Source organism: Arachis hypogaea, chromosome 15 (genome assembly GCF_003086295.3).
Source record: "Arachis hypogaea cultivar Tifrunner chromosome 15, arahy.Tifrunner.gnm2.J5K5, whole genome shotgun sequence".
Taxonomy (NCBI): Eukaryota; Viridiplantae; Streptophyta; class Magnoliopsida; order Fabales; family Fabaceae; genus Arachis; species Arachis hypogaea.
Window position 1 is genome coordinate 112,549,225 of NC_092050.1, and position 27,658 is coordinate 112,576,882.

At 37.7% G+C, this 27,658-nt stretch overlaps 2 protein-coding genes across 10 annotated transcripts; both read right to left on the reverse strand.

The window, feature by feature from the left end:
• Positions 1-2,439: 2,439 nt before the first annotated feature.
• Positions 2,440-6,723, reverse strand: LOC112748719 (uncharacterized). The gene is made up of 3 exons (XM_025796962.1): positions 5,813-6,723; positions 5,405-5,644; positions 2,440-3,100 (listed from the first exon to the last, which is right to left on the reverse strand). The coding sequence occupies exons 1-3, from the start codon at positions 6,721-6,723 to the stop codon at positions 2,440-2,442; spliced, it is 1,812 nt and encodes a 603-aa protein (XP_025652747.1).
• LOC112750479 (uncharacterized) lies at positions 4,596-16,674 on the reverse strand. 9 transcript variants are annotated; one of them, XR_011872153.1, is made up of 14 exons: positions 16,278-16,671; positions 16,031-16,104; positions 15,914-15,947; positions 15,409-15,467; positions 15,135-15,248; positions 14,257-14,290; positions 14,047-14,178; positions 13,920-13,971; positions 13,464-13,836; positions 13,099-13,200; positions 12,859-12,986; positions 11,511-11,631; positions 10,590-10,697; positions 4,596-5,260 (listed from the first exon to the last, which is right to left on the reverse strand). XR_011872153.1 is itself a non-coding variant. In XM_072216568.1 (9 exons), the coding sequence occupies exons 1-8, from the start codon at positions 16,293-16,295 to the stop codon at positions 13,921-13,923; spliced, it is 492 nt and encodes a 163-aa protein (XP_072072669.1). In that variant the 5' UTR covers positions 16,296-16,671; the 3' UTR covers positions 13,703-13,836; position 13,920. The 9 variants fall into 9 exon arrangements, 1 of the variants encoding a protein (XP_072072669.1); XR_011872155.1 differs by lacking the exons at positions 4,596-5,260; positions 10,590-10,697; positions 11,511-11,631 and having other exon boundaries at positions 12,615-12,986; positions 13,464-13,574; positions 13,759-13,836; positions 16,278-16,674; XR_011872157.1 differs by lacking the exons at positions 4,596-5,260; positions 10,590-10,697; positions 11,511-11,631 and having other exon boundaries at positions 12,615-12,986; positions 13,464-13,586; positions 13,759-13,836; positions 14,071-14,178.
• Between the last annotated feature and the right edge of the window lie 10,984 nt (positions 16,675-27,658).

A 27,658-nucleotide genomic window follows, 5' to 3' on the forward strand; every position in this document is an offset into this window, starting at 1 on the left:
CGTCCAGTTCCCATACCTTGCTAAGAGCTTTATTAGTTATTAATTTAATTCTTACAATTTACTTTTCCTTGTTCCTTATTCAAAAACCCCAAAAAGCTAATCTTCCATAACCAATAATAAATACACCTCCCTGCAATTCCTTGAGAGACGACCCGAGGTTTAAATACTTTGGTTTATTTTTTTTGGGTTTGCTTAAGTGACAAACAAGTTTTTGTACGAAAGGATTCTTTGTTGGTTTAGAAACTATACTAGCAACGGAAATTTATTGTGAATTCTTTACTAGTAGGAATCCGTTCATCAAGGACCAAGAATAAATATGAGAAAGAGAGCAATGAAAGGTTAGAGATCACACTTTACACTCTCAATTTTTTTTAACAATTGAGAGGATCCATTCCCAGAGAAATATAGCAAAGAGGTGTGAAAAATAGCATGTAAATCAAGACAACTCCCTCTAAACCCTAACATAACAGTGTTAGATATATACCTCAGAGAGATGTTGCAAAAATTGCGCATGTGATAGCAAGGAAAGAAGATGAAGAAAGATAAGAGAAAATTGCAATTCCCACGACAGTTGAGAAAGAGCAAACCAAAAAAGAGAAGAAGAATAGAAAAGGAAAAAAGAGAAATGAAAGACCAAAAGAAAGGAAGAAGAGCATATAATGAACACATCTAGTATTATTTTAAATATTATAATTTTAATAGGCATGTACATCATATTTTTAATATTTAATACAGGATAGAACATATTTCCAATAAAAAATATGTCAAAGTAATCTCTTCTAAAAAAGTAGATATAAACAATTTATTTTGAATATTATTACCCTAGTACAGACTGATTTATCAACTATTCTCTTCTATCTTTATAGCAAATTATTTTCATTAGCATATTATAAACAATTATTTACTTAAGATTAGTAAAAAAATAAATAAAGAAATAAAAAAAAACAAAATAAAACAAAATTAAAAAGAATAAAAAAACACTTGGATATACATTGTTACTTAGTTTCTTTTAAAGGAATTGAAGCAACAATAACAAAATCATGGAAGGCCAAAAAATTATTTGTTTTCAATTATCTTTAAAATAGTATATAAGTTAGAGAATTATTTAATGTTATTTATCTTTTAAAAATCTACTTAATATTCAAAAATCAATTACTTGAACATATAATTTATTTTTTCACGTGTTAAACCTCATTCAAATAATTAGCATATTAATATTAGTATCAACCATCCATATAAAATAATTATTCGGTTTTCTAATCAAATTTGAAGTGTATCTTTAATCTAACAATATATTTTTAAAATACAAAAATACGTAATTATTTTTTTTTTGAAAGTAAAGAGCTCAACACAATAAAGTGGAGCAATAAATAAAAACATTAGAACACTATAATCCAAAATAAAGTACGAATAACCCTATCACGAAGAATAATCCCTATGTCAACTTCGGCATAGCCATCAACAACTAAAGGGATCCCCCCCTTTCCACTCGTTGGAGCTCAACATGGTCATATTGATAATCTCTTCAACCCTTTTGCTTTTATTCTGAAAAATTCTTCTATTTCTTTCCATCCAGATATTCCATACAGTGGCACAGAAGCACCTCTGTCGCTGCTATCTATCCTCCTTCCTCCTTGGTTCCTCTGACCAACATAGAAAATGTTCTTTCATGGAACCTGGAAAGGACCATTGGCGGCCAAAAACCGACAACCACGCACTCCACACCTGCCAAGAAAATTCACAGCCAAGAAACAAGTGATGTACATGTTCCACATCATTATTACATAAAACACATAAATTATCTTCCAGATTGATAATCCCAAGCCGGCTTAGCCTTTCTTTTGTCTTCACCCTGCCTATTAAGACAAACCAAGAGAATAGCTCCACCCTTGGTGGGACTAAACCTTTCCAAATAGTCTTTGTGAAACTGTAACTGGTAACCTCCTCTGAGAGTATCTCCTCCTGCAAGACCTGCACAAATGAGTTAGTTGAAAAAATACCTTGTTTATCATATTTCCACACCACTCGATCCTCTCGGTTATTTACTAACTTCACAGGTCTCAACGCCTCATGTAATTGACTCAGAAGTTCCAACTCCCATTGAAAGAGCTCTCGCCTCCATTGGAAGTTCCAAATCCACTCTAACCCATCCCAAAACCCACAATCCCCTATGACAGATCCACATTGGTTTGAAACAGAGAAGAGCCTGGGGAACCGATCCTTCAAAGATCCACAAAGTAACCATACATCCTCCCAAAACTGAGTACGTCGCCCATCACCAATCTCCATGGACAAGCCTGTAACCATCTTATCCCTTATATGTTGATTCGTTATTTGTATCTGGCATATATCTTTCCATGGGCCTCCTCTAGTAGGTAGCACTTGAGTTGACAGTAACTCATTAGGATTCAAATTATGACAGAAACATACCACCTTCTTTCACAACAGGCATTCTTCCTTTGCAAACCGCCACCACCACTTAAACAATAGAGCTGTGTTCCGAATCATAGCATCTCCAATCCCCAACCCACCTAGTTTCTTAGGGGCCTGTACTACTTCCCATCTTACCAAAGCCATTCCATTACTGTCATCCTCCTTACTCCACAAGAACCTTCTCTGTAGTGAAATTAATTTCTCAGCAACAGCTTTCGGCATCTTAAACAGGCTCAAATAATATACTGACAAACTATTTAACGCTGACTTGATTAGCACCAACTTTCCTGCTTTGTTTAGTACTTTAGCTTTCCACAGACTGAGCTTCTCCTCCACCTTGTCTATTATAGGCTTCCATGTCTTCACCAACCTCGGATTTGCGCCTAAGGATATTCCAAGGTATTTAACTGGAAGTGTATCTCCCTTACAACCCAACAAGCTACACATACGCTGGACCCACTGCTCATCACAATTTACTGGTATTAAGCTCGACTTGTCAAAATTAATACTGAGCCCTGACATCAGCTCAAAACATCTCAGAAGCCGCTTGTAATTCTTAATAGTCTCTTCTTCCGGTGGGCAGAACAGTATTATATCATCAGCAAATTGAAGATGTGACAGCTCTATCCTATCTCCCCCAACCGTCAAAGGGGATATACGGCCATTCCTGATTGCTTCTCCAATCATTCAATGTAGCACGTCCACCACCAGAACAAACAAGAAAGGAGAAAGCGGGTCACCTTGTCTCAACCCTCGTTCCATGTTGAACGGCTTCATTGGCGAACCATTTATCAAAACTGACATAGATCCTGTGGCCACACACTCCCTAACCCACGATCTCACCTATGCCCAAACCCCATCTTTTCCAGCACTAAGTCCACAAAACTTCGCTTGACTCTATCATATGCTTTCTGAAAATCTAGCTTGATTATTACTGCCTCCTTTTTCCTCAGTTTAAGCCAGTTTACTGTTTCACACGTGATAAGTGCCCCATCATGTATTTTCTGTCCCTTTACAAATGCACTCCGAGTCTCCCCTACTAAAGTTGGCATCACTGCTCGCATCCTTCGAACTAGCACCTCGAGATAAGCTTGTAGACGCACCCAACCATACTAATAGGTCGTAGATCTTTAATCTCCTTTGCACCAATGAATTTAGGTGTCAGTGCCACCCAAGTGATATTGGCATCCTTCGGTAACCTAGCTGTCTAAAAGAATTCCATTACTGCTGCCGTGAAATCAGATCCAATGTCACCCCAACACTTTGGTATGCGAAATTGTTACTCTGAGGTTGTAAAATTTGTTGTTCGTTCTCTCCCTGGCAATGGCGCCAATAACTGGCGCACAACACCATGGTCCAAACATAACTTCACAACTTCGCACAACTAACCAACAAGTGCACTGGGTCGTCCAAGTAATAAAACCTTACGTGAGTAAGGGTCGATCCCACAGAGATTGTTGGTATGAAGCAAGCTATGGTCATCTTGCAAATCTCAGTCAGGCAGATAATAATTGATTATGGAGTTTTCGAAAATAATAAATAAATAAACAGAAAATAAAGATAGAAATACTTATGTAAATCATTGATGAGAATTTCAGATAAGCGTATAGAGATGCTTTCGTTCCTCTGAACCTCTGCTTTCCTGCTGTCTTCATCCAATCAGTCTTACCCCTTTCCATGGCAAGCTTTATGTAAGGGCATCACCGTTGTCAATGGCTACATCCCATCCTCTCTTGTGAAAAAGGTCCAAATGCTTTGTCATGGCATGGCTAATCATCTGGAGGTTCTCGATCATACTGGAATAGGATTCACCCTCCTTTTGCGTCTGTCACTACGCCCAGTACTCGCGAGTTTGAAGATCGTCACAGCCATCCCTTCCCAGATCCTACTCGGAATACCACAGACAAGGTTTAGACTTTCCAGATCTCAGGAATGGCCATCCATGGGTTCTAACTTATACCACGAGGATTCTAATATCTCGGACTCGGTCCCCTGTATTAGATATCCAAGAGATATTCATTCTAGCTTGTTTGCATGTAGAACGGAAGTGTTTGTCAGGCACGCGTTCATAAGTGAGAATGATGATGAGTGTCACATAATCATCATATTCATCATGTTCTTGGGTGCGAATGGATATCTTAGAAGCGGAATAAGTTGAATTGAATAGAAAAACTGTAGTACTTTGCATTAAATCATGAGGAATAGCAGAGCTCCACACCTTAATCTATGGAGTGCAGAAACTCTACCGTTGAAAATACATAAGTGATGAAGGTCCAGGCATGGCCGAATGGCCAGCCCCCAAACGTGATCAATATGATCCAAAAATGGTTCAAAAGATCATAAGATCTCTAAATACAATAGTAAAAAGTCCTATTTATACTAAACTAGCTACTAGGGTTTACAGAAGTAAGTAATTGATGCATAAATCCACTTTCGGGGCCCACTTGGTGTGTGCTTGGGCTGAGCTTGAAGTTTACACTTGCAGAGGCTTCTTCTGGAGTTGAACGCCAAGTTGTAACATGTTTTTGGCGTTCAACTTTGGTTCGTGACGTGTTTCTGGCGTTTAACTCCAGACTACAGCATAGAACTGGCGTTCAACGCCCTTTTGAATCGTCTAAACTCAGCCAAAGTATGGACTATTATATATTGCTAGAAAGCCCTGGATGTCTACTTTCCAACGCAATTGGAAGCGCGCCATTTTGAGTTCAGTAGCTCCAGAAAATCCACTTTGAGTGCAGGGAGGTCAGAATCCAACAGCATCAGCAGTCCTTCTTCAACCTCTGAATCTGATTTTTGCTCAAGTCCTTCAATTTCAGCCAGAAAATACCTGAAATCACAGAAAAAAACACAAACTTATAGTAAAGTCTATAAATGTGAATTTAACATAAAAACTAATAAAAACATCCCTAAAAGTAACTAGATCCTACTAAAAATAATGCCAAAAAGCGTATAAATTATCCGCTCATCATACTTCTTGATGAAATTCATGTTGTACCCGTCACAACCTAGTGCCTTAGATGACTCGCAATCCCACACAGCCTCTTTGATCTCCTCAGCCGATGGAAGCACCTCCAGCTTTTCAGAATCCTCCTGATCTATTCTGCTCACCAAACCATCCCTGAATCCCACCATCGGATAATGCTCCTGGTGATATAAATCCTTGTAGAACTCTCTGATAGCAATATTTATTCTAGCTTGATTCCTTACAAGTCTGCCGTTAATTACCAGTGTATTAATCCTATTATTTCACCTTCTAGCTGAAGCTATATTGTGGAAGTATCTTGTATTTTTGTCCATATCCTTTGCTTGCCTAGATCGAGACATTTGTTTTCAGTGTACTTCTTTTCTCACGTACCACCTCTCACAACAAGTAACTAACGCCTTTCTTCTAGCCTCCATTGTTCCATCATACACTCCATTGCTAACCATATCATCGATCTTCTTAATCTCTTCCTCAAACACCTTAAGCTTCTTGTCTATGTCACCAAAATTGGCCTTATGCCATCTCCCCAATGGAATCGTCAGAGCCTTCAATTTTTCTGTAAACTGTATATCCCCCAGTCCTCGCCACTCCTCCTTAACCATTCTGAGAAAGCCTTCATGTGTAAACCAGGAGTCTAGGCTTCGGAACGGCCTTGGACCTCCCTTGATCTTTTTGTCTTCCACTATTATAGGACAATGATCTGGCAAACCCCTTTGTCCACCTCGTAACTGAGACTCGGGAAACTCCTCTATCCACTCCAGGATGACTAGAGCTCTATCTATACGACTACACGAACGTCCCCGAAACCAAGTGAACTTGTGATCAGTCAACGGCAAATCTACTAAGTGCATATCTTGTATCCAATCCTTGAATTCTTCCGCAGACCGAGGTAGGACAGTCGTACATTGTCTTTCCTCCACATGTACTATTTCATTAAAGTCTCCCATGTAACAACAAGGAACCTGACATAATCCAGCCATGTACCTCAGCTCCTCCCACACATGAATCTTTTCATCCCTATTGTGTGCACCATAAACCAAGAAAAAGGCACAATTGAAGCTACTTTTTATTAGAACTCCTTCAACACACAACCACCTCTCCCCCTTATAGCAGTTATTCATTTTAAACACTAAATCATCCCATATTATTAGAAGACCACCTGCTGCACCATTAGAACCTATATATTCCCAACCCGCACCATGTTGCCCCCATATGCTTGCCACGTCAATTCTCGTCACTACCTGTCTTTTCATCTCAATCAAACCCAACATATCTAATCTATATTTATTCTTTAGGTCCTTTACCATTCTAATCTTTCCATCACCCCGTAACCTCCTAATATTCCAAAAACTAAAAATCATTAATTATTTTTTGACACACTTGTTTTTATGTTTGGGTCTGCACCGTCTCAATTTTGCCTTCTACTTCGGCATTTTCTTTTTGCGAGCTATTTCTTCGTTCTGCGCTTGAAGTATTGCCATAATGTCATCGTCCTCATTGTAAAGCATAGCACCCGACTCTTTAGCCAACTCCCAAGTCCTTTTGTTCTCCATTATCTGCTCCTCCAATTTTGAGCACTGAGTGTCACTGTCATCCGCAGTATTCACATCTTCCTCGTGCCCAGGTCCCTCATGCCTAAGATCATTCCCTCCGCTACAATCATTATCATGCCCAAGTCCTTTACTTTGCCCATGACCCTGAACTCCAATTGATTCTAGTGGTAGCTGGTCTCCAATTGTGTCACAAGTCTCTGTAATCACACCTCTCCCTTGAACGCGGCCCCCCTCTAGAGTCACGCCTCTCTCCTCCAAAAGCTTATTGGAATCAGAGTCAGCAGCCTTACCGGCTCCCCTCCCCTGCAGTTTTGCCCCACCATCAGCCCTGATAATGCTTCTGGCTTCCTGCAGGTCTGCCCCGCCCTCAACGCCACATCCACGCTCGTCGACAGCAGTCACAACTGGCTCAATCTCGCCAGTTCTGATGCAGTCATCCCCACCTCGACGCAACCTATTCCTCAAGTCTGCTGGTCGCCGACTTCTTCCATGGGCAGCTCTTGCACGAGCTCCGACATCACTGTCAAAGAAGCCCTCACGATCATGGCTGCTGCCGTCCCTTTCGCCCGCAGCAGTGAGGGTCTTCCGCAATGCCCAACCCGAACTCCCCAATCCAGGCCCAGGTGATGCGGCGCTGTCTTCAGTGGATGTTGGGCCCAGCAAGTCCTTAGTCCTTTCCTCATTATTTTTGTTGTGGCTGGCCCAACCCTTAAGGATGCAATTAGTTTTTTGTTTTTCTTTTGTGGACTCCCCTTCCAGCCCATTAAATACACATGTAATTGTTCTCTCAGACTTTGACTCAGAATCTGTAACGGTCCCTCCCCCAAAATCAGTCAAACCTTTATTATCATCATTAACTGCCTGATTTGTTACAATTCTCATGCGGTTGTGATAATTGCTGCCATTAATTGATTCGTTCAAAATTTGATCAGAAATTACTAATTTACCCTTGTCTTCTTCCTCTTGCCGTGTTACCATCATCAACAGCTCTTCGTTGTGACCACTTTCATGCGATGACTTTGCTTGATGTTTCTGCCATAGATCCACTCCTTGACGTGTTTGACCGTGGTTCCATTTCTCACCATTTATTATCCCTTCATCACCACATTTTCCCTTACACTGTAGATTACACGCCTCATGTCCAACCTCCTTCACGAAAATACCAAAACCCCCAGTCCCAATTGTGATATGCATCCATTCCTGAATTACGTCCATTACGCACGTATCAATCTGTACACGACCTACAGTGAAAGAGTTGCATAATTCCGTCTCTCTATCACACCCAACTACTTCACCCCATTGGCCTCCTACCGTTTTGAAAGTGTCAACAGACCATGCGTGCAGTGGTACTCCATAGCATTCGAGCCACACTCTACGTGTTTCGCTATACTCCGACTCCTCCCACCTCCATACTCTGTGGAATACCTATAGGAGGCTATTCATGTTCAAGGTGTATGTTTCTTCAGCATACATAGCACTATCAAAAGTGAGAAGAGCTTTGTATGCTCCCATTTCCCGAATCTAGACGACATTAGGTATGTTCTTCGCAACCACTTCCTTCAATGAACCAAGATTAATAGGTTTCGTCATCCCCCTACAAGACTTCTTTGCAGCCATTCTAAATGTTCTTCCACCACTGCTAACATATCACAATTAAAAATCAATGAATTCATATTTATTTGAAACAAAATAAAAAAAAATCCTAAAAAAAAAAGAGAAGAATAACTCATACATGGATGCCACATATAAATTAACATACACATGCAAATATAAAAATATTTTTTAAAAAGATATAACAGTGATTGGATAGTAATAAAAAGATTAACAATTTAAAATATACAAATATACAATTATTTCAATCAAAAAAATAGATATTATAAAACCACACAAAAAAAAAACAAATTATACATAGTTTGTATTAAAAATAAGCACAGGAAAGATTATTTACTTTAACTTTTTCAAAAAGTTCTTCATAAAAGAGAATAAATTAATCATAATTAGACAAAAAACTCAATGTATTGTACTGCAAAATATATAAATTAAACAATTATATATAAACAACATTCAAATACAATTCAAGTGGTGTACAATTACAAAGTAAATAATAAAATAATTAAATCTAAACAATATTCAAATACAATTAAAGTGGTGTATAGTTATGTAAATTAAAGTCTTAATTTTATTTAGTAATATTTAAGACACAAGATAAATAAAAAAATAGTGATCATACTTTAATAACTACAACTAATTTTAATATAATACGAAGCACCACTCCCAGAACCCATGAAAGAAAACATGATTTGGTAAGCTTGACTACTTCTTGTCTTCTTGCATACAACTAGAAATTTCACATATGAAAAAGATTCCCAATAATAAATCAATACTCAACGCAAAATTGAATCAACCAACCGAAAAAATAAGGATACTAATATTTCCGAATTAACATTAGAATATACTAATATAGTATTGAAAGTGTTCAATGCATAAATTTAGTTTTGATTGGAAAACTTAGTTTTAACTCTTTGCAATAAAAGCTAACCTATTTTAGTTGAAAAAAATCCGAATTGAAGCATAATACAAAAACGGATCAGCATCCAATATATCCTCCATTCTGAATAATTTAAACAAAAAACTATAATTTGAACCTGAAAGAAAAATAAAAAATTATATTTTATAATTTCAAACACTCCCTTAATCAAATCTACAAATACACAGTTATCTCAATAAAAAGATAAATACTTTAAAATTACATAAGAAACACTCACAAATCCATAGAGAGGAATGGGAAAAAAAAGTTTCAATTAATATTTTTACAACTAACAGATTTTAAAATTTTTTCTACTAATGAATCACAATTAATAAATAAATCTGAATAGCATCCAAGTAAAATTCAAGTAGTGTACAATTATATAAATAAGGATGGTTGGTTACTAAATTTACAACAGGAGTGATTTCTATACAAATAAAATCTGGTTACTAAATTACAATATATATAATTTTAAAAAATACAAAAAAGGTATAAAACTAAATCTGATTCTCAATTCCTTTCCGTACAAACTTCAGAAAAATTAAAATGTTCATGACACTCATCAAATCAACGCTTAAGAAGATAAAAATAAAAAATTCAGAGAGAAAAAAGAAGAAAATAAAAAATAGTAAAAAATACATCAAGACTTTTCAAAATACAAATTAAAAAACTAACACCTGAAATTACACATTATAAATGCATTGACTTGTTTGTAAGAAATGACATGTGAATCTTAATAATTAATAGTTATTAAATTGCTTACTTGTTAATAAAATTTTCATGAAGATCCATCTTTAATTTGATACTAAATGCAAAGATAAGATAGAAATAAATAATCATTCACTGAGAAACATTTTAAAAAATAAATAAAGAAATAAAGAAAAAGAAAACAAAACAAAATAATAGAAAACAAAAAACCCAATAAAGCAACTGTCCTAATGAGACTAAACTTTTTAAAGCAGCTCATTAGAGAGGATTAGAACTAAATGTATACTTTTACTTATCATTAAAAAATAAATATTATAAAACCATACGAAAGAGAACAAATTAAACATAATTTATATAAAAATAAGCAAGAAAAAATATTATTTACCTTAACTTCTTTGTAGAACTTCTTCTCCCAAGCCAAGAGCTGCTCAAACATGGAAGAAGGGACGATTGACTGAGAAAGTCACCAAGTTCTAGGTAGTGCAATGCATCTCTTCATCCATGAGAAAGTGCACACAAATCAATTAAAACAAAATCACATAGAAACATTTTATGCAATTCAAGAGACTAAATCATTTTTAAACTGATTTTAACACAGAATTCTTACAGTTTGCTCATTTAGATTAATAGTACACTGAGATTAAATGTAATTAAGCAATTGTTGTATGAATCAATCAATTAATATTATTTTAAAAATAAATGCCAAAAAAAAAAAAGGATTTTCCATAAAAATAAAATGTAAGGATTGACCTCATATAATATACGAAACTGTCTATTTATAGCATAAACGTAATCATATTTTTCATTTTGCTATTGACTTATGGCATAGAATTTGGTTAATAATAATCGAATAAGACTAAGACAACTAACTGGAGATCAACTCATCATTGTTAGAGAAAATGGCAGCACCTTGCAGATAATGCATGGAAAGCTTTTCTTTTAAATGTCCTAAAAAAATAAATTAAAAGTAGATATAAGTTTACTAGATGCAACAACAGACAAATAGCAAAAATGATTTTGAAAAGAAGTTAAAGAAAATATTAATATTTCAAATGATATTTGTTATGTGAATAGACACAATTTTTGCTTTAATTTCACCATAATATTGTCCTAAACATAAAATATGATTTTAATTTCTGAATCTCAAGTAAAAAAAATTATAGCTAATTAATTTAAAAAAAAATAGTTAAACTAACATAAGCAAACACTATATACTAACAGATCACAATTCAAAAAAAAAAATTAGAATTCCAATACAAAGCAAATGGAGGAAAAAAAAAAAAAAAAAAGCAAAACAACATTTTACCTCATTCCACTAATAAGTCTCTTTACCTATACTTCGTTATTTGTAGTCATAGCCTGAACTACTTTTTTTGTAACGTTCTCTTCACTCCTGATGATCCAATCAAAATTGTTGGCCTAATTACCTGAAATTATAAGATAACTAAGAATTAAAACTAATATAAAGACTAGAGACAACCTGTTACAAATCATAAATGAGCATATTTTTCCACATTAACAAAGGGTTTCATAGTCATTATATGAATCAATAAATTAATATTATTTTAAAAATAAATGCCAAAAAAAAAGATTTGCTATAGAAAAACATCTGCAAAATCATTATATGTAATTTAATACAATAATAAATAATTGAATATAACCCATTTATCCATTCCAATATAATAAATCATGTATATGATTTTTAAGAAAAAAAAAAGAAGGTATGAGATTTAAATATGAATCATTATTATATAAGAATTTTATCTGATATTTTATCTTGTCTTCCATGGATGCATTTGGATGAAATACACTCAATTGTCAGAAATTTCTAAATTTAATGACACTATTTTTTTTAAAAAGTAAAATAAATAAAAAAAATCTAAGAAGGAGAAACAAAAGTGACCATGCACTACAAGAATTTTGTTTATTTGTGACAGATTTTTTCTTATTTGTGGAGGTTTATAACCCCCACCAAATAGTTTGTGGGGGTTTCTAAAACCCCCAAAATTTGAGGTGCCGCGAGGTCTTTTATGGGAGTTTTGTGTGTGTTTAGTGGGAGTTTTATATTGGACTTTTGTGGCAATTTTAAATCACTTTTGTGGCAGTTTAAAACCCCCACAAATTAATTTTTTAATTTAACAAAAAATAACTATTTTTTGAGATTTTCAAACCTCCACAAATCCTATAATTATTTATTTATTTTTAATTTCAAATTATTCATTAATCTCATCTTATTTACATACTCTCAAATTAAAAATTTATTTTTTAATATCAAAAATAGTAAACACACTCAAAGATAAGTCTTAAACACCAATTCAGTTGAGGAATTCCATAAAATCACCACAAAATAAGATAATCCAACTAAATTCAATACACAATGGTAAGCTTTAAAGTTAAGCCAATCCAATCAAAAACAGATTAACAGCCTGCTACCCGTAAATGAATCACAATTCTCATGAAAGATACAGAAAAAAACTTTCAAAAGGTGTAAACTAGTAAACCTCTGTAAACTAGTAATACTAAAATAATACACTTCTTACTATGCTTAAATATCACTAATATTAAGTTATCCTTCTAGTGTAGTGACATCAATTAAAGAGTCAATTACTAATTACTCTACAAAAACCAAATATATTGTCAATGGTGGTACTAACCAACTATTTTTAATCTTGACTCTCCATGGAGGTAAGCCAAGTCTTTAGCAACGCCTATACAAATCTTGCGCCTTGTTGACCAGTCCAATTTCAATTGAGTTTTCTCTTTGCCTTTATTGCAATTGTCACTAAAATTAGATAACAAAACCAAATGATCAGTAGATATATTTTGTATACAACATTTTAGCTTATTAACGAAAAAGATACCAAACTCAAATATACAGAGTAAAGAAACATTACCTTAAGGTAAATATATCTTGCAGGAAACACTAAAGTTGTTTGTTGCAGCTTTGATATGCCTTAAGGTAAATATGCCAGTTTTTAGATCCAAACCATGTAGGTCTGTTAGTTGAAGCCAAACAAGAGGAGAATGAAAAGTGAATTAAGATATCTATTTTCGGAAACTTAGTTATTGCATATGAAAAAATGGTCATTATTCTAAGAATATTAGAATAAATGAAAAGACAATCCATATATTTGGGTTTAAGAGTTGACAAGATAATTAATCAGCATTTACACAAGCAAATTCATATCAAGTTCTTGTTTGAAAATTAATATTTACTATTAAATAGAGTAGCACCCTATAGTAGCATCTTAGTTCTTACCTCTATATAATGAACTTTTTTGTCGTAAACATCCTCGCCACCAAGCTATACCAAACGCCATGACAATAATAAGTGCTCCAGCCAATACAATTCCAATGATAGCCCCCACAGCTATGCCATTTCCTAGTCAAAGTTAGGGCTTAATTTTGATCGACTAAGTGCAGACTTCCTCACATATAACATGACAACATGCATATATGCTCTGCCATAAAACTATAAGTAAACTATATGTCAAAAGATGCATATGCTCTGCCATCAAATGTGTGTATTTATGTATATAAATGAAGATGCATGCCTTTTGTTGCTGTCTCTTGAGTCTTGCATTCTCTTCTAGCAAGTGATCCACTTTAAGCTGCAACTCGCTCGTATATGCCTGAAATAATACACAGCAAAACCAAAAAAAAATGAAGACTTGAAGCAAAAAACAAAAGAAAAGAACAAAAGAAAAAATTGTACCTCATGAAAGCTTTGTGAAGTTACTCATCTGCAACATTTCTTATCCAAATCCCTTCATAACAAAAACAAGATGCATACACTATCAATGCAATCAAAGGAAGACTTGTCTAAAAGAGTATATACTGACCTGCCTAAGGAGTACATGTCTTACAGCAGAATCAATGCAGTTCTTGACTGGTTGCCCTGAGGAAATCATGTACCCGTCCTTGAACTTCATGGATTTAGCGCGCTGAGCCCTCAACTTGCCACTAACGATGACCTGCACAGAATCAAAATGTTATCACAACCTAAGCATAGCAACAAAGAAACCTGAAATCAGATGCTGTCAAGAACAAACCTCGCATCCCTTGGCGCCATTTTTCATAACAAACCTCAAACCACCATAGCAGGCCCAGCAAAAGTAATTTTAGAAATAAATTTCATATTGTTTAGTGGTACAGATAAACAGCAAGGGAAATATCCTATTCATTAGAAGAATGCGCATACAGCAACCTGACTAACACCAGCCCCTAACATCTAAAAAAATGAAGATCCAAATAAATACAAAACATAATTCATTCAAAAAATAAAATAAAATTTACAATGTAACAAACCAATAAGAGCAATCAGAGCAATATAATGACATAGCAAAAGAAGCAGTAGTTTAAGAGTTAATATTAAAAGATTTATCCCCCCAGCATTACAACATGAATATAATAGAATTTTATGAATATAGATGATATGGAGGACATAATGATTTAGTCATCTTCCGACACAAACTTGGTGGAGCAGGCACCAAATTTGCTTTAAAGATGACAAAGCATGCTATTCTACAATCACCAAATCAAACCAGAGAAATCCGAAAAAGGAATACTTGATTAAACATAAGAAAATAATCATTCAGATAAGATAAACAAATTTATAGGGTTTAGGTCCTCTTTGATGTTAACTTGATTACTCTTAGCTAGGTCTCTTATGATACCATTATGAACAAATACTAGGTTTGACTAACAGGAGCTTAAAATCAAAGCTAAATACTAGTCAAATTAAGAATGAAACAAAGAATTCAGGACATACTCTGTTGATGTGTGCAACAATTCATAAACCATCTGTTTATTAGACTCAACAACAAAAAGAATGTCAAAATCAGTTGTATATAATTCCAATCAGCTACCATCAATTGAAAGCCTAAAATTGTCCTTATTTTATATGACAGGTTATAGACACGATTGCTACCTGCAACACATTTGGTAATTTAGCCTCTGCGCAAGCTGGGTGGCAATAGTAGACTTTCCAACACAAGCAGTGCCACAAACAAGGATTACCAATGGAACTCTTTGATGATGAAACCTTAAAAGATGATAAAAGCAGAAATATGCTTCATTATTACTAGAACTATAAAATATCACCCTCAAGAGTCTTTTTTTTTACACATCTTTTTAAATGATATTAACACAGATACATGTTGTAGAAACAAAAGTCATCTCCAACAGAAAGATTGCATACTAACCTTGTCATCATCTTATAATGACTAATGTACTCTTCTCTATATCCCCGCCTCTCCATTACCTGCACAACCAGATCTCTGTTAGAAAATTTCTATTGATTAAACTACTACCATCATTTGGAAAAGCCAAGGACATCCAGCTATGATAACTTTATCCTAAATATAATGGAATTCGACTTCCTACTATTAAGAGACATGTAGTAAATAAAATTAGGTCCCATGTAATTATATTATGAATTTAAAACCAACCAGTAATAATAATAATAATTAATATTGACATTACAATAATGTACTTAAATCCAAAAAGACCTATCCAAAGAATCAATCAACCATATTATCTTTATGCACTAATTTTCGGTACATATGTATAAGATTTTGCTCCTGGAGTAATACTTTCCCATAAAATTTTAATTTTGGCCATGAGTTCAAATAGTAAAAGCAAATACATTACAAGTCAAGAAATACGGGATGTACAGAATGGAGAAATGAAACCATAGATTTGGCATACCTTGAATAAGTTGACCTCCAAATTGGACTGAGAGCTATAGAATGGAAAGAAAATTTTAACCAGCTATACTAGAACTCAGCAGGAAACTAGAAATGGAAAAGAAGCCAAATAACATACACATATAGAAGACTATTGTCAATGAGGAGCTTCTTCAGTTCAAGAGCAATTTTAATAGCTACATGATTCGGAATCTGCAACCAACAAGCAAATCACAAATGATACTAACCAAATCGAATCCACATTGCAGCATTAAATCCAATCTATAAGGGCAAGCACAACACTTTTCAACACAATCCAATCTCAGTCCTATCCATCTAAAGTAACTCATAAGCAAAATGAACAATTGAAGAGTGGATTTTCATACCTTGGTTACAGTTAGCATCCTACTGAGCAAAAATCTGGACAGAATGAAATTGAGGTTTCGAAACAGACCTTAACGAAATCGTCTTGGAAGAAGCATTTCGGGAAGAGAATTTGTTTTTGGAGGAGAAGCTTTGCTGTTCGTTGCTTTCTTCACCGTTGCGAGGCTCGAAGGCATGGGTTCTTTCTCAAAAGTGACCGTATCGCGACCTGAGGAGACGCATCGACGGAAGAGACAACGGGAAAAGAGATCGTCGAAGCACGTGGTGGCATTGGCGCTAGCATCAAGGAGATGAATGGTTGTAACGGTGGCGGTGGCAATGGCGGTAGCGACGGCACGGCGATGGTGACGGTTATAATTTAGGGTTTCAGTTAGATTTTGCTCTCTCCCCATCTCCCTCGAAGGTAGTGTAACACCCTAATATTCAAATTCTTATGCTCGAGTCATAAGTCAATGATATTACGGTGGTACGACTCTCAGGTGGATTTTTAATATATAAATATAGGTAATTTCGAAAAGAGTATTAATCGAGAAGCCTGAAAAGAGTAGAAATAAAATCGCGAAGACGTATCACTCACGTTTCGACAACAAAAGATAAACCGTGAAGCCGAAAACGATATACGGACAAGGCGTAGAGGAGATTAAGAGATAGATAACAGATAGATATATATAACATAAGTGAATAGCCACTAGTCGCGACCCGCGAAGTTTAGGCCGGCTAGGGTACAGTATGAAAGTAGATGACAATAGTATATTCTAATCTCTCCCAAAGGAAACATAAGAGCCTCTATAGGCAAGTTCTAAAAGAGTTCAATACATAATATAATCTTTTCAAAACATAGGTGGAGAGATTCTAATCAAACACAAAGTAGAGGAAATAAAGATCTTCGTCGTCTCTCAGACGACCCACAACTCACTTCTGAGCACCTGGACCTGTATCTGAAAAACAAGAGATATATACGGAATGAGAACCCCGGGCCCATGAGTTCCCAGTACGGTAAAAGTGCCAAATAAATACAATGCACTGCAATAAAAACTCACCAAGCATCCTAAACTCCTTTTCACCAAGTATCCAGCCTAGATTCTCACTAATCTATAAATAGGCATCTGTCGTAAGGGAATACTAAATCTAGATCACATCTCATATGACTCCAAACTCGCTGACTCTCCCACGAATCAGATTTCAGAATCATAAACAAACCCATCATCAGTCGTGCTGTCTCAGCAATTCTATATCAATATATCATGCCCTCCCTGGAACTAGTGAAACCACATCACTGCGTCTACCCAGGGAGCTCAAATCATCTCAACTAATGATCACCATCATCATGCAATCGCATCATCAATTCATCTCATCAAGAACAGCCCTCAACCTCCACCGACACCAACATGAGGGGCCTCTCAGTTGTACAAACACAAGCAATACAGGCAAGTAATACACAATTAGGGTACAAGTAGAACAAGTAGCACATAATCAGGTAACTTAGCATATATAATGTAGAAATCCAAAACAAATAGGCAAACCCAAACAATTTAAACATATGCAAATGATGAATGCCTGCCCTATGGCTGATGATATCATCTGTCGGTTATCAAGCCAACCCGACATGTCCGGTAGCTAACCTGGGCACAGTCTCTCTGTTGCGTATTAATATCATTAGAGGGAATATGGGCCCTGTCACCATTAGAGGGTATCTGCGCCCTGTCGCCATTAGAGGGTATCTGCGCCCTGTCGCCATTAGAGGGTATTTGCGTCCTGTCGCCATTAGAGGGTATCGGTGCCCTGTCACCCTTACAACCAGAGAGAAAACACAAGCATGCTTACATTCAACATTTTTCATCATTATTCATTTATCATATTCGTTAATTTATCATATATGCCTTTATACTCAGCCATAATCCATAATGGCTTTGCCGTAACTCGGCAATAACTCAGCCACCCGGCTCACAGTTCAATCCAGAACTAGCCAATTTATCAACATGGCTCCGCCGTATCCGGCAAGAACTCAGCCATCCGGCTCATGGTCCATTCAAGAACCAACCATTTATCAATAAATATAGCCCTTCGGCTCATGGCATACACGGTACTTCCACCGCCATCCTCCATATCTCATATAATCATATCTGATCATCATTGATCATAACCTTTTCCCTTGCTTCACTCACAAGTTACCACATCCCCTAGCTCCTTCCTCATTGCTAGGCATACCATAATGATTTGATACATAAGGGGTGAGATCGGAGGCTTAAAAGTATGAGGTTTGGCTTTAAAAACTCAAAAATCAACTTTGGCATGAAAACAGGGCCACGCGTACGCGCACGCATGGATGGCCAAAAACTCATCGACGCGCAAGCGTCATACGCGCGAACGCGCGGGTTGAAAAATATCCAAACGGCGCACAAGCGTCAGCCACGCGTACGCGTGGGTGCTCTTGCGCCCAGGCACAAAACTGGCACGACCCTGGCACAACTCTCTGGAAAATAGCTGGGCATTTGGTACAGCGCATCGACGCGCCCGCGCATACTACGCGCACATGCGCCAAAAACGGCGCTTTCTGGAAGAACGGCGCGCATGCGCCAGGTGCGCCTACGCGCGTAGGGTCGTTCTGCTAAAAATTTTCTAAGTTAAAAGCTGCAGAATTTACAGATTCAACCCCCAATCTTCCGACGGACATAACTCTCTCATTTTAAATCGTTTTTCACTCGTCCTTCGAACGGCATGGACATCCCGGATCCAATTTCATTTCTAAACAGATTTGGCAGAAAACAGAGATCCGTAGTCCAGGTTATGTCCCGTCAAAGTATGCCCCAAAACCATGTTTCCATACAAAACCACAAAGTTCCATTTTCAAAACAAGCCATTTTCAACTCTTTCAAAATCAATCAAAACATGCCAATTTCAGCCTTTTCTTTGAAATCAATCAAAATATACCAAAATCAACATCAAGCCTCCTCAACTCGCACGTTGACACTTTCTCAAACTCAAACACATTTACATATCATATACTCTTTCTCATGCCAAATTTCAACAACACTATTTCCAATCAATCATCATTATACATAATCAATATCGTACTCACTATCACGTGGCTTCACCCACAAATCAACCTTAATCATTCCTCAAGCATATATCACGACAAACATATCTCTAATGCATCATCATACCATCAAGGCATCAATAATCATAATCACATATATGACCATATAATATATCTCAACCAAAACCAAACATACCTCATCTATATAATTGCACCCAAATTTACCAAATCCCACACCTCAACTCCTCAAACCTTATTATTCAATAACCAACCCAATCATTCATAGATTCATTATCTGAAATTCATCCAATCACTTGTGTCATCATACAATGCACACATCAACTTACCTTTCTCACCTTTTTTCGGCCTCCGGCCCAAAATCCACGGCCTCCGGCCCAATATCATAATTTAAATGCATAAACCACAAATCAATACTCATTACCCAGTACATCAAATTCTCAATACATCAAGCATACAAGGCCACACAATTCTCAACCCAAATCATTAATTCACATTACATACCAACTATGCATATTAGCACCAACCATTTGCACAATCCAAACTTAATCCTAGGGGCATCTAGCCTAGGAATTCTCATCACAACACATGGTACTTAAATGAAACTTAAACCGTACCTCTTGTAGCCAAACTAATTGAGCCTCTTCTTTGGAAGTCTTCACCAACCTTAGCTCCAAGCCTCACCAAAGCTCCTCAAGCAATACCAATCTCCCAATTGTGCACCAACATCACCAAATACACTAACATAACCAATATCACATACATACATCAACCTAGGGCTCATAAAAATGACAAGTCACAAGGGCTTGAGCACTTCTTACCTCAGCCCATATGAAGTAGGGATAGAATCCACTTAGAATCCATGTTGGAGTATCCCTAAACACCCAAAATCACAAGATTTCAACACTAATTACCCAAAAACGTGTAACAGTGGGAAATTTCGAAAACTGGGCAGAGATGAATGGAATACTCACCACAAAACTTAGATAAAATTGTAGAGGATGAGAAGAGCGACGCGTGGCCGTAAACGGCTCGTCAATCGGAGCTCCGTAGCTCAAGTTATGGTGGTTTGAAGATCAAAGAGAGTTAGGTTTTCTCTCTTCTCTTCTCTCTTCCCAATTTCAGCGCCCAACACCCCTTCTTTAGGGCAAAATGAGCTGAAATGCTCATAACTAATGTTTATATATGTTGGGTCTTGGGCCCACTTAGGCCCGGTTCACTTATCTTTGCCCATTGGCCCAATTTTGGGCCAAAACCTTTAAGATTAGCGCTCTAAATTGCACTTTAAATATTTCTACCTTCCCTAATTATAGTTCCTCATTTATTAATATTATTTACCCATAATCAATTTCCTCAGCTGTAGTACTAGACAGATCTCAGCCAGTACTGCCGGTCAAAATTCCACTGCGCGCTTTTACGCAGAAAACTATGTTTTCCGACTCGGAAAAATTCACTGAATCCAAATATCATATTTGAATTATCAAATTCCAATTGCCAAATCTTCCAACCATATTCGCTCTTATTTAACTTATTATTTAATTAATTTCGGTTAGACCGGGTATTACATTCTACCCCCCTAATAGAAATTTTCGCCCTCGAAAATTCCATCCATCACTGCGAGTACGCGAGCGTAGTCTGCCTCTATATCCAACGCATAACAGTCCCAAGGTCCTTTTATTCTGCGCGCTTCCGTTGCCGCGCTCTGATTTCTCTATATTCGAGGTTCTCGGTCATTTGTCCAACGCCGACCAATAGTCTCGTTCCTTACTTTTATCGTCTCATCAACTCACCCTATTAAATCTCAAATCATGTCATCAATAATATTACCATCGTCGTTAATCACAGCCATCGTCCCCCATCACTATAATCAATCAAAGATCATCACCACACCTTAATGATACTCCATCACTATCCTCTCTCTCTGCCAAGCCAATTACCACTAATCACAGCTCAACTCCAAGCATAAACTCCAAACTTACTTTCTTATTCTCAAACCCTCGAATTTCCACATGACTTGCTGTTATAAAGCCTCTGACTCATCAATCAAAAACCCCTTTCATTTCTGGAAAGCAAATGAGTTTGAAATAACAATTTAACAAAATTATAAGAATCCGCTTTCCTTTAATAATCTATAAAAGCATTCGAGACACATCTCTTTTGTTAACGTTACTCATATCAAAAATCATCCTCAAAACCATAACCAACGCTCTTTCAATTTCTTGGGAAAAATTTTCAACAGTACCTCCCCAAAAATTGGAGTTTACCACCCGTCACGGGTTCCCTTAAACCAATCTCAGTACCGCATCAGCATTCCAATTTAGTGGTTTTCACATTCGTCTTTCAAAACCAATCATTATAAATCTCAATCTAATTCCAAGGTCACTATGACCAAACATCATGGTACTCATCTCTCAAACACGACAACTTGCACTCTCTCATCATCTAAATCCAATTATGCATCAATGATAATTTCCTCATCCGCTTTAGAACCATCAAAGCTCGCATCCGCAATCAATTCCAACTATTGGGGATCATTACTTGCAGTAACCCGCTTAACCCTTCTAGTATTCAAACATAAGATACTATAGTAAACTTTTACAGCTCTTATTCGTAGCTATCCTGTGTTACTGCTTCCACAAGTTTCCGTTGCTTTATTCTGATCTCTCGTCTAGTATGAGTTCTATCACTTACTTCCTCACAACAACAACTTAGCATGACTGGCATTCACTAGATTTCTATCTATGATAGCCAAAACCACATACCAACTTAATCGTACTTTTAACACGTTGTTACCGATCTTTCGCTTACCAATTCCCAAACCGTCAGATCTAACGGTATCACCCGTTGTTGTAGTGAACACACGACCTTGTTGTTGGCCCTTGGTAGTATTTCGGTTGACCTTCTTAGGACATTTCCAGGACACGTGTCCAACTCCTCTACAACCATAGCAAAGTCCCAATCCACCTCGACACGGAGTTCCCGGATGATGGCTTTGACATCGCCCACCAGTCATTCCACTCTGAGGTTGCTTTCCGTTAAAGGCCTACCTAATCACTTATGCTCACCAAACCTTCTATTAAGATAACTTAGGGTTATCTAGAACAGATCATAATTTTTCATTCGACCATGTATTATGAGTGAATACCAGCCTTCAGCATTATCTAAAGTGGTAAAGAATTAAGTTATCAGTTTTCTTATTACCTCAGGTACGAAAATCAGACCTGGCAGTCTCCCGGTCCTTCCGATGTGGGCAATCTCTGACCAAATGTCCTAGCTTTCCGCAATTGTAACACAAACCCGAACCATAACGACACGGTCTATTTGGGTGATGACCTCCACATCTCTGACAGCTCAAAACATCTGAAACAACCACTATTTGCTTTTCCCTACCTTTTCCTTGGGAATTCTTATTTGTCGCAAGGTCATTTCGCCTTTGGGGAAGACGTTGTGGGTATCCTCTTCTCTTAAACTCTTGACCCCTTGTTGGGTATTCCTGATTGTGCTCTCTGCGGTGGGACTCCTGACGGTCATTCTTCGTCTCAATAGCCTTCCTCACACATTCTTCCGCAATATGGCTCTTGTTCACAAGTTCGGAGAAGACCCTAATCTCCATCGGTCCAACGGAGCTCAGGATTTCACTTCGAAGTCCTCCCTCATACTTAATACACTTCCATTCGTCGAAGTCTCCTGGAGTTCCTTGACACATACGAGAAAACCTGAATAACTCCTCAAATTTATCCGTATACTCAGATACAGACATTGTACCCTGCTTCAGCTGCAGTAATTCAAGTTCCTTGACCGTTCTAGCAGAATTCGGGAAGTACTTCTTATAAAATTCCACTTGGAAGGTACCCCAGGTGATAGGATCATTCCCCTGCTGCAGGAGACGTCGGGCCCCTTGCCACCAATGCGATGCTTCCCCCGTGAGCAGATAGGTAGCAAATTCAACACACTGTTCTTCAGGCGCCAACTGCGCTTGCAGTGCTCGCTCCATGGCTTGAAACCAGGTGTCAGCTTCAGTCGGATTAGTGGTTCCCTTGAACTTAGGTAGATTAACCTTTAAGAAAGTTGCCAGTGTCATCGGGCCCTGAGCTCCACTTCCGCCATTGCCATTATTGTTTATCTGTTGCCCAAGAGCCTCCGCAGTGGCCTGCATAGTAGCAGCCATATTCTCCAACACCGCCATAAAGTTTACCGGGTTATTCGGGTTGATTTCCGGTTCCTGAGTACTAGTACGATCTCTCTTACGTCCCTGACCAGGTCCACGAGGCGCCATCTGGTTCCTATACACACCAAACAATCGATATCAAGTTGATCAGTCTCAATATCGGAAGTATAGTGCTTCAAAGTACCAAAAGTACACTCATGGACTTCATGCTAGATGTATCGGTTAGATACCCTAACTAGCACAGGCACAGACTCAGAGTATGCATTGAAGCATAAGCAGTTCCATCCCTCAGGCTCACGAGGACGAACTGCTCTGATACCATAATGTAACACCCTAATATTCAAATCCTTATGCTCGAGTCATAAGTCAATGATATTACGGTGGTACGACTCTCAGGTGGATTTTTAATATATAAATATAGGTAATTTCGAAAAGAGTATTAATCGAGAAGCCTGAAAAGAGTAGAAATAAAATCGCGAAGACGTATCACTCACGTTTCGACAACAAAAGATAAACCGTGAAGCCGAAAACGATATACGGACAAGGCGTAGAGGAGATTAAGAGATAGATAACAGATAGATATATATAACATAAGTAAATAGCCACTAGTCGCGACCCGCGAAGTTTAGGCCGGCTAGGGTACAGTATGAAAGTAGATGACAATAGTATATCCTAATCTCTCCCAAAGGAAACATAAGAGCCTCTATAGGCAAGTTCTAAAAGAGTTCAATACATAATATAATCTTTTCAAAACATAGGTGGAGAGATTCTAATCAAACACAAAGTAGAGGAAATAAAGATCTTCGCCGTCTCTCAGACGACCCACAACTCACTTCTGAGCACCTGGACCTGTATCTGAAAAACAAGAGATATATACGGAATGAGAACCCCGGGCCCATGGGTTCCCAGTACGGTAAAAGTGCCAAATAAATACAATGCACTGCAATAAAAACTCACCAAGCATCCTAAACTCCTTTTCACCAAGTATCCAGCCTAGATTCTCACTAATCTATAAATAGGCATCTGTCGTAAGGGAATACTAAATCTAGATCACATCTCATATGACTCCAAACTCGCTGACTCTCCCACGAATCAGATTTCAGAATCATAAACAAACCCATCATCAGTCGTGCTGTCTCAGCAATTCTATATCAATATATCATGCCCTCCCTGGAGCTAGTGAAACCACATCACTGCGTCTACCCAGGGAGCTCAAATCATCTCAACTAATGATCACCATCATCATGCAATCGCATCATCAATTCATCTCATCAAGAACAGCCCTCAACCTCCACCGACACCAACATGAGGGGCCTCTCAGTTGTACAAACACAAGCAATACAGGCAAGTAATACACAATTAGGGTACAAGTAGAACAAGTAGCACATAATCAGGTAACTTAGCATATATAATGTAGAAATCCAAAACAAATAGGCAAACCCAAACAATTCAAACATATGCAAATGATGAATGCCTGCCCTATGGCTGATGATATCATCTGTCGGTTATCAAGCCAACCCGACATGTCCGGTAGCTAACCCGGGCACAGTCTCTCTGTTGCGTATTAATATCATTAGAGGGAATATGTGCCCTGTCACCATTAGAGGGTATCTGCGCCCTGTCGCCATTAGAGGGTATCTGCGCCCTGTCGCCATTAGAGGGTATTTGCGCCCTGTCGCCATTAGAGGGTATCAGTGCCCTGTCACCCTTACAACCAGAGAGAAAACACAAGCATGCTTACATTCAACATTTTTCATCATTATTCATTTATCATATTCGTTAATTTATCATATATGCCTTTATACTCAGCCATAATCCATAATGGCTTTGCCGTAACTCGGCAAGAACTCAGCCACCCGGCTCACAGTTCAATCCAGAACTAGCCAATTTATCAACATGGCTCCGCCGTATCCGGCAAGAACTCAGCCATCCGGCTCATGGTCCAATCAAGAACCAATCATTTATCAATAAATATAGCCCTTCGGCTCATGGCATACACGGTACTTCCACCGCCATCCTCCATATCTCATATAATCATATCTGATCATCATTGATCATAACCTTTTCCCTTGCTTCACTCGCAAGTTACCACATCCCCTAGCTCCTTCCTCATTGCTAGGCATACCATAATGATTTGATACATAAGGGGTGAGATCGGAGGCTTAAAAGTATGAGGTTTGGCTTTAAAAACTCAAAAATCAACTTTGGCATGAAAACAGGGCCACGCATACGCGCACTCCACGCACACGCGTGGATGGCCAAAAACTCATCAATGCGCAAGCGTCATACGCGCGAACGCGCGGGTTGAAAAATATCCAAATGGCGCGCAAGCGTCAGCCATGCGTACGCGTGGGTGCTCTTGCGCCCAGGCACAAAACTGGCACGACCCTGGCACAACTCTCTGGAAAATAGCTGGGCATTTGGTACAGCGCATCGACGCACCCGCGCATACCACGCGCACGCGTGGATGATGCTTTCTGGAAGAACGGCGCGCACGCGCCAGGTGCGACTACTCGCGTAGGGTCGTTCTGCTAAAAATTTTCTAAGTTAAAAGCTGCAGAATTTACAGATTCAACCCCCAATCTTCCGACGGACATAACTCTCTCATTTTAAATCGTTTTTCACTCGTCCTTCGAACGGCATGGACATCCCGGATCCAATTTCATTTCTAAACAGATTTGGCAGAAAACAGAGATCCGTAGTCCAGGTTATGTCCCGTCAAAGTATGCCCCAAAACCATGTTTCCATACAAAACCACAAAGTTCCATTTTCAAAACAAGCCATTTTCAACTCTATTCAAAATCAATCAAAACATGCCAATTTCAGCCTTTTCTTTGAAATCAATCAAAATATACCAAAATCAACATCAAGCCTCCTCAACTCGCACGTTGACACTTTCTCAAACTCAAACACATTTACATATCATATACTCTTTCTCATGCCAAATTTCAACAACACTATTTCCAATCAACCATCATTATACATAATCAATATCGTACTCACTATCACGTGGCTTCACCCACAAATCAACCTTAATCATTCCTCAAGCATATATCACGACAAACATATCTCTAATGCATCATCATACCATCAAGGCATCAATAATCATAATCACATATATGACCATATAATATATCTCAACCAAAACCAAACATACCTCATCTATATAATTGCACCCAAATTTACCAAATCCCACACCTCAACTCCTTAAACCTTATTATTCAATAACCAACCCAATCATTCATAGATTCATTATCTGAAATTCATCCAATCACTTGTGTCATCATACAATGCACACATCAACTTACCTTTCTCACCTTTTTTCGGCCTCCGGCCCAAAATCCACGGCCTCCGGCCCAATATCATAATTTAAATGCATAAACCACAAATCAATACTCATTACCCAGTACATCAAATTCTCAATACATCAAGCATACAAGGCCACACAATTCTCAACCCAAATCATTAATTCACATTACATACCAACTATGCATATTAGCACCAACCATTTGCAAAATCCAAACTTAATCCTAGGGGCATCTAGCCTAGGAATTCTCATCACAACACATGGTACTTAAATGAAACTTAAACTGTACCTCTTGTAACCAAACCAATTGAGCCTCTTCTTTGGAAGTCTTCACCAACCTTAGCTCCAAGCCTCACCAAAGCTCCTCAAGCAATACCAATCTCCCAATTGTGCACCAACATCACCAAATACACTAACATAACCAATATCACATACATACATCAACCTAGGGCTCATAAAAATGACAAGTCACAAGGGTTTGAGCACTTCTTACCTCAGCCCATATGAAGTAGGGATAGAATCCACTTAGAATCCATTTTGGAGTATCCCTAAACACCCAAAATCACAAGATTTCAACACTAATTACCCAAAAACGTGTAACAGTGGGAAATTTCGAAAACTGGGCAGAGATGAATGGAATACTCACCACAAAACTTAGATAAAATTGTAGAGGATGAGAAGAGCGACGCGTGGCCGCAAACGGCTCGTCAATCGGAGCTCCGTAGCTCAAGTTATGGTGGTTTGAATATCAAAGAGAGTTAGGTTTTCTCTCTTCTCTTCTCTCTTTCCAATTTCAGCGCCCAACACCCCTTCTTTAGGGCAAAATGAGCTGAAATGCTCATAACTAATGTTT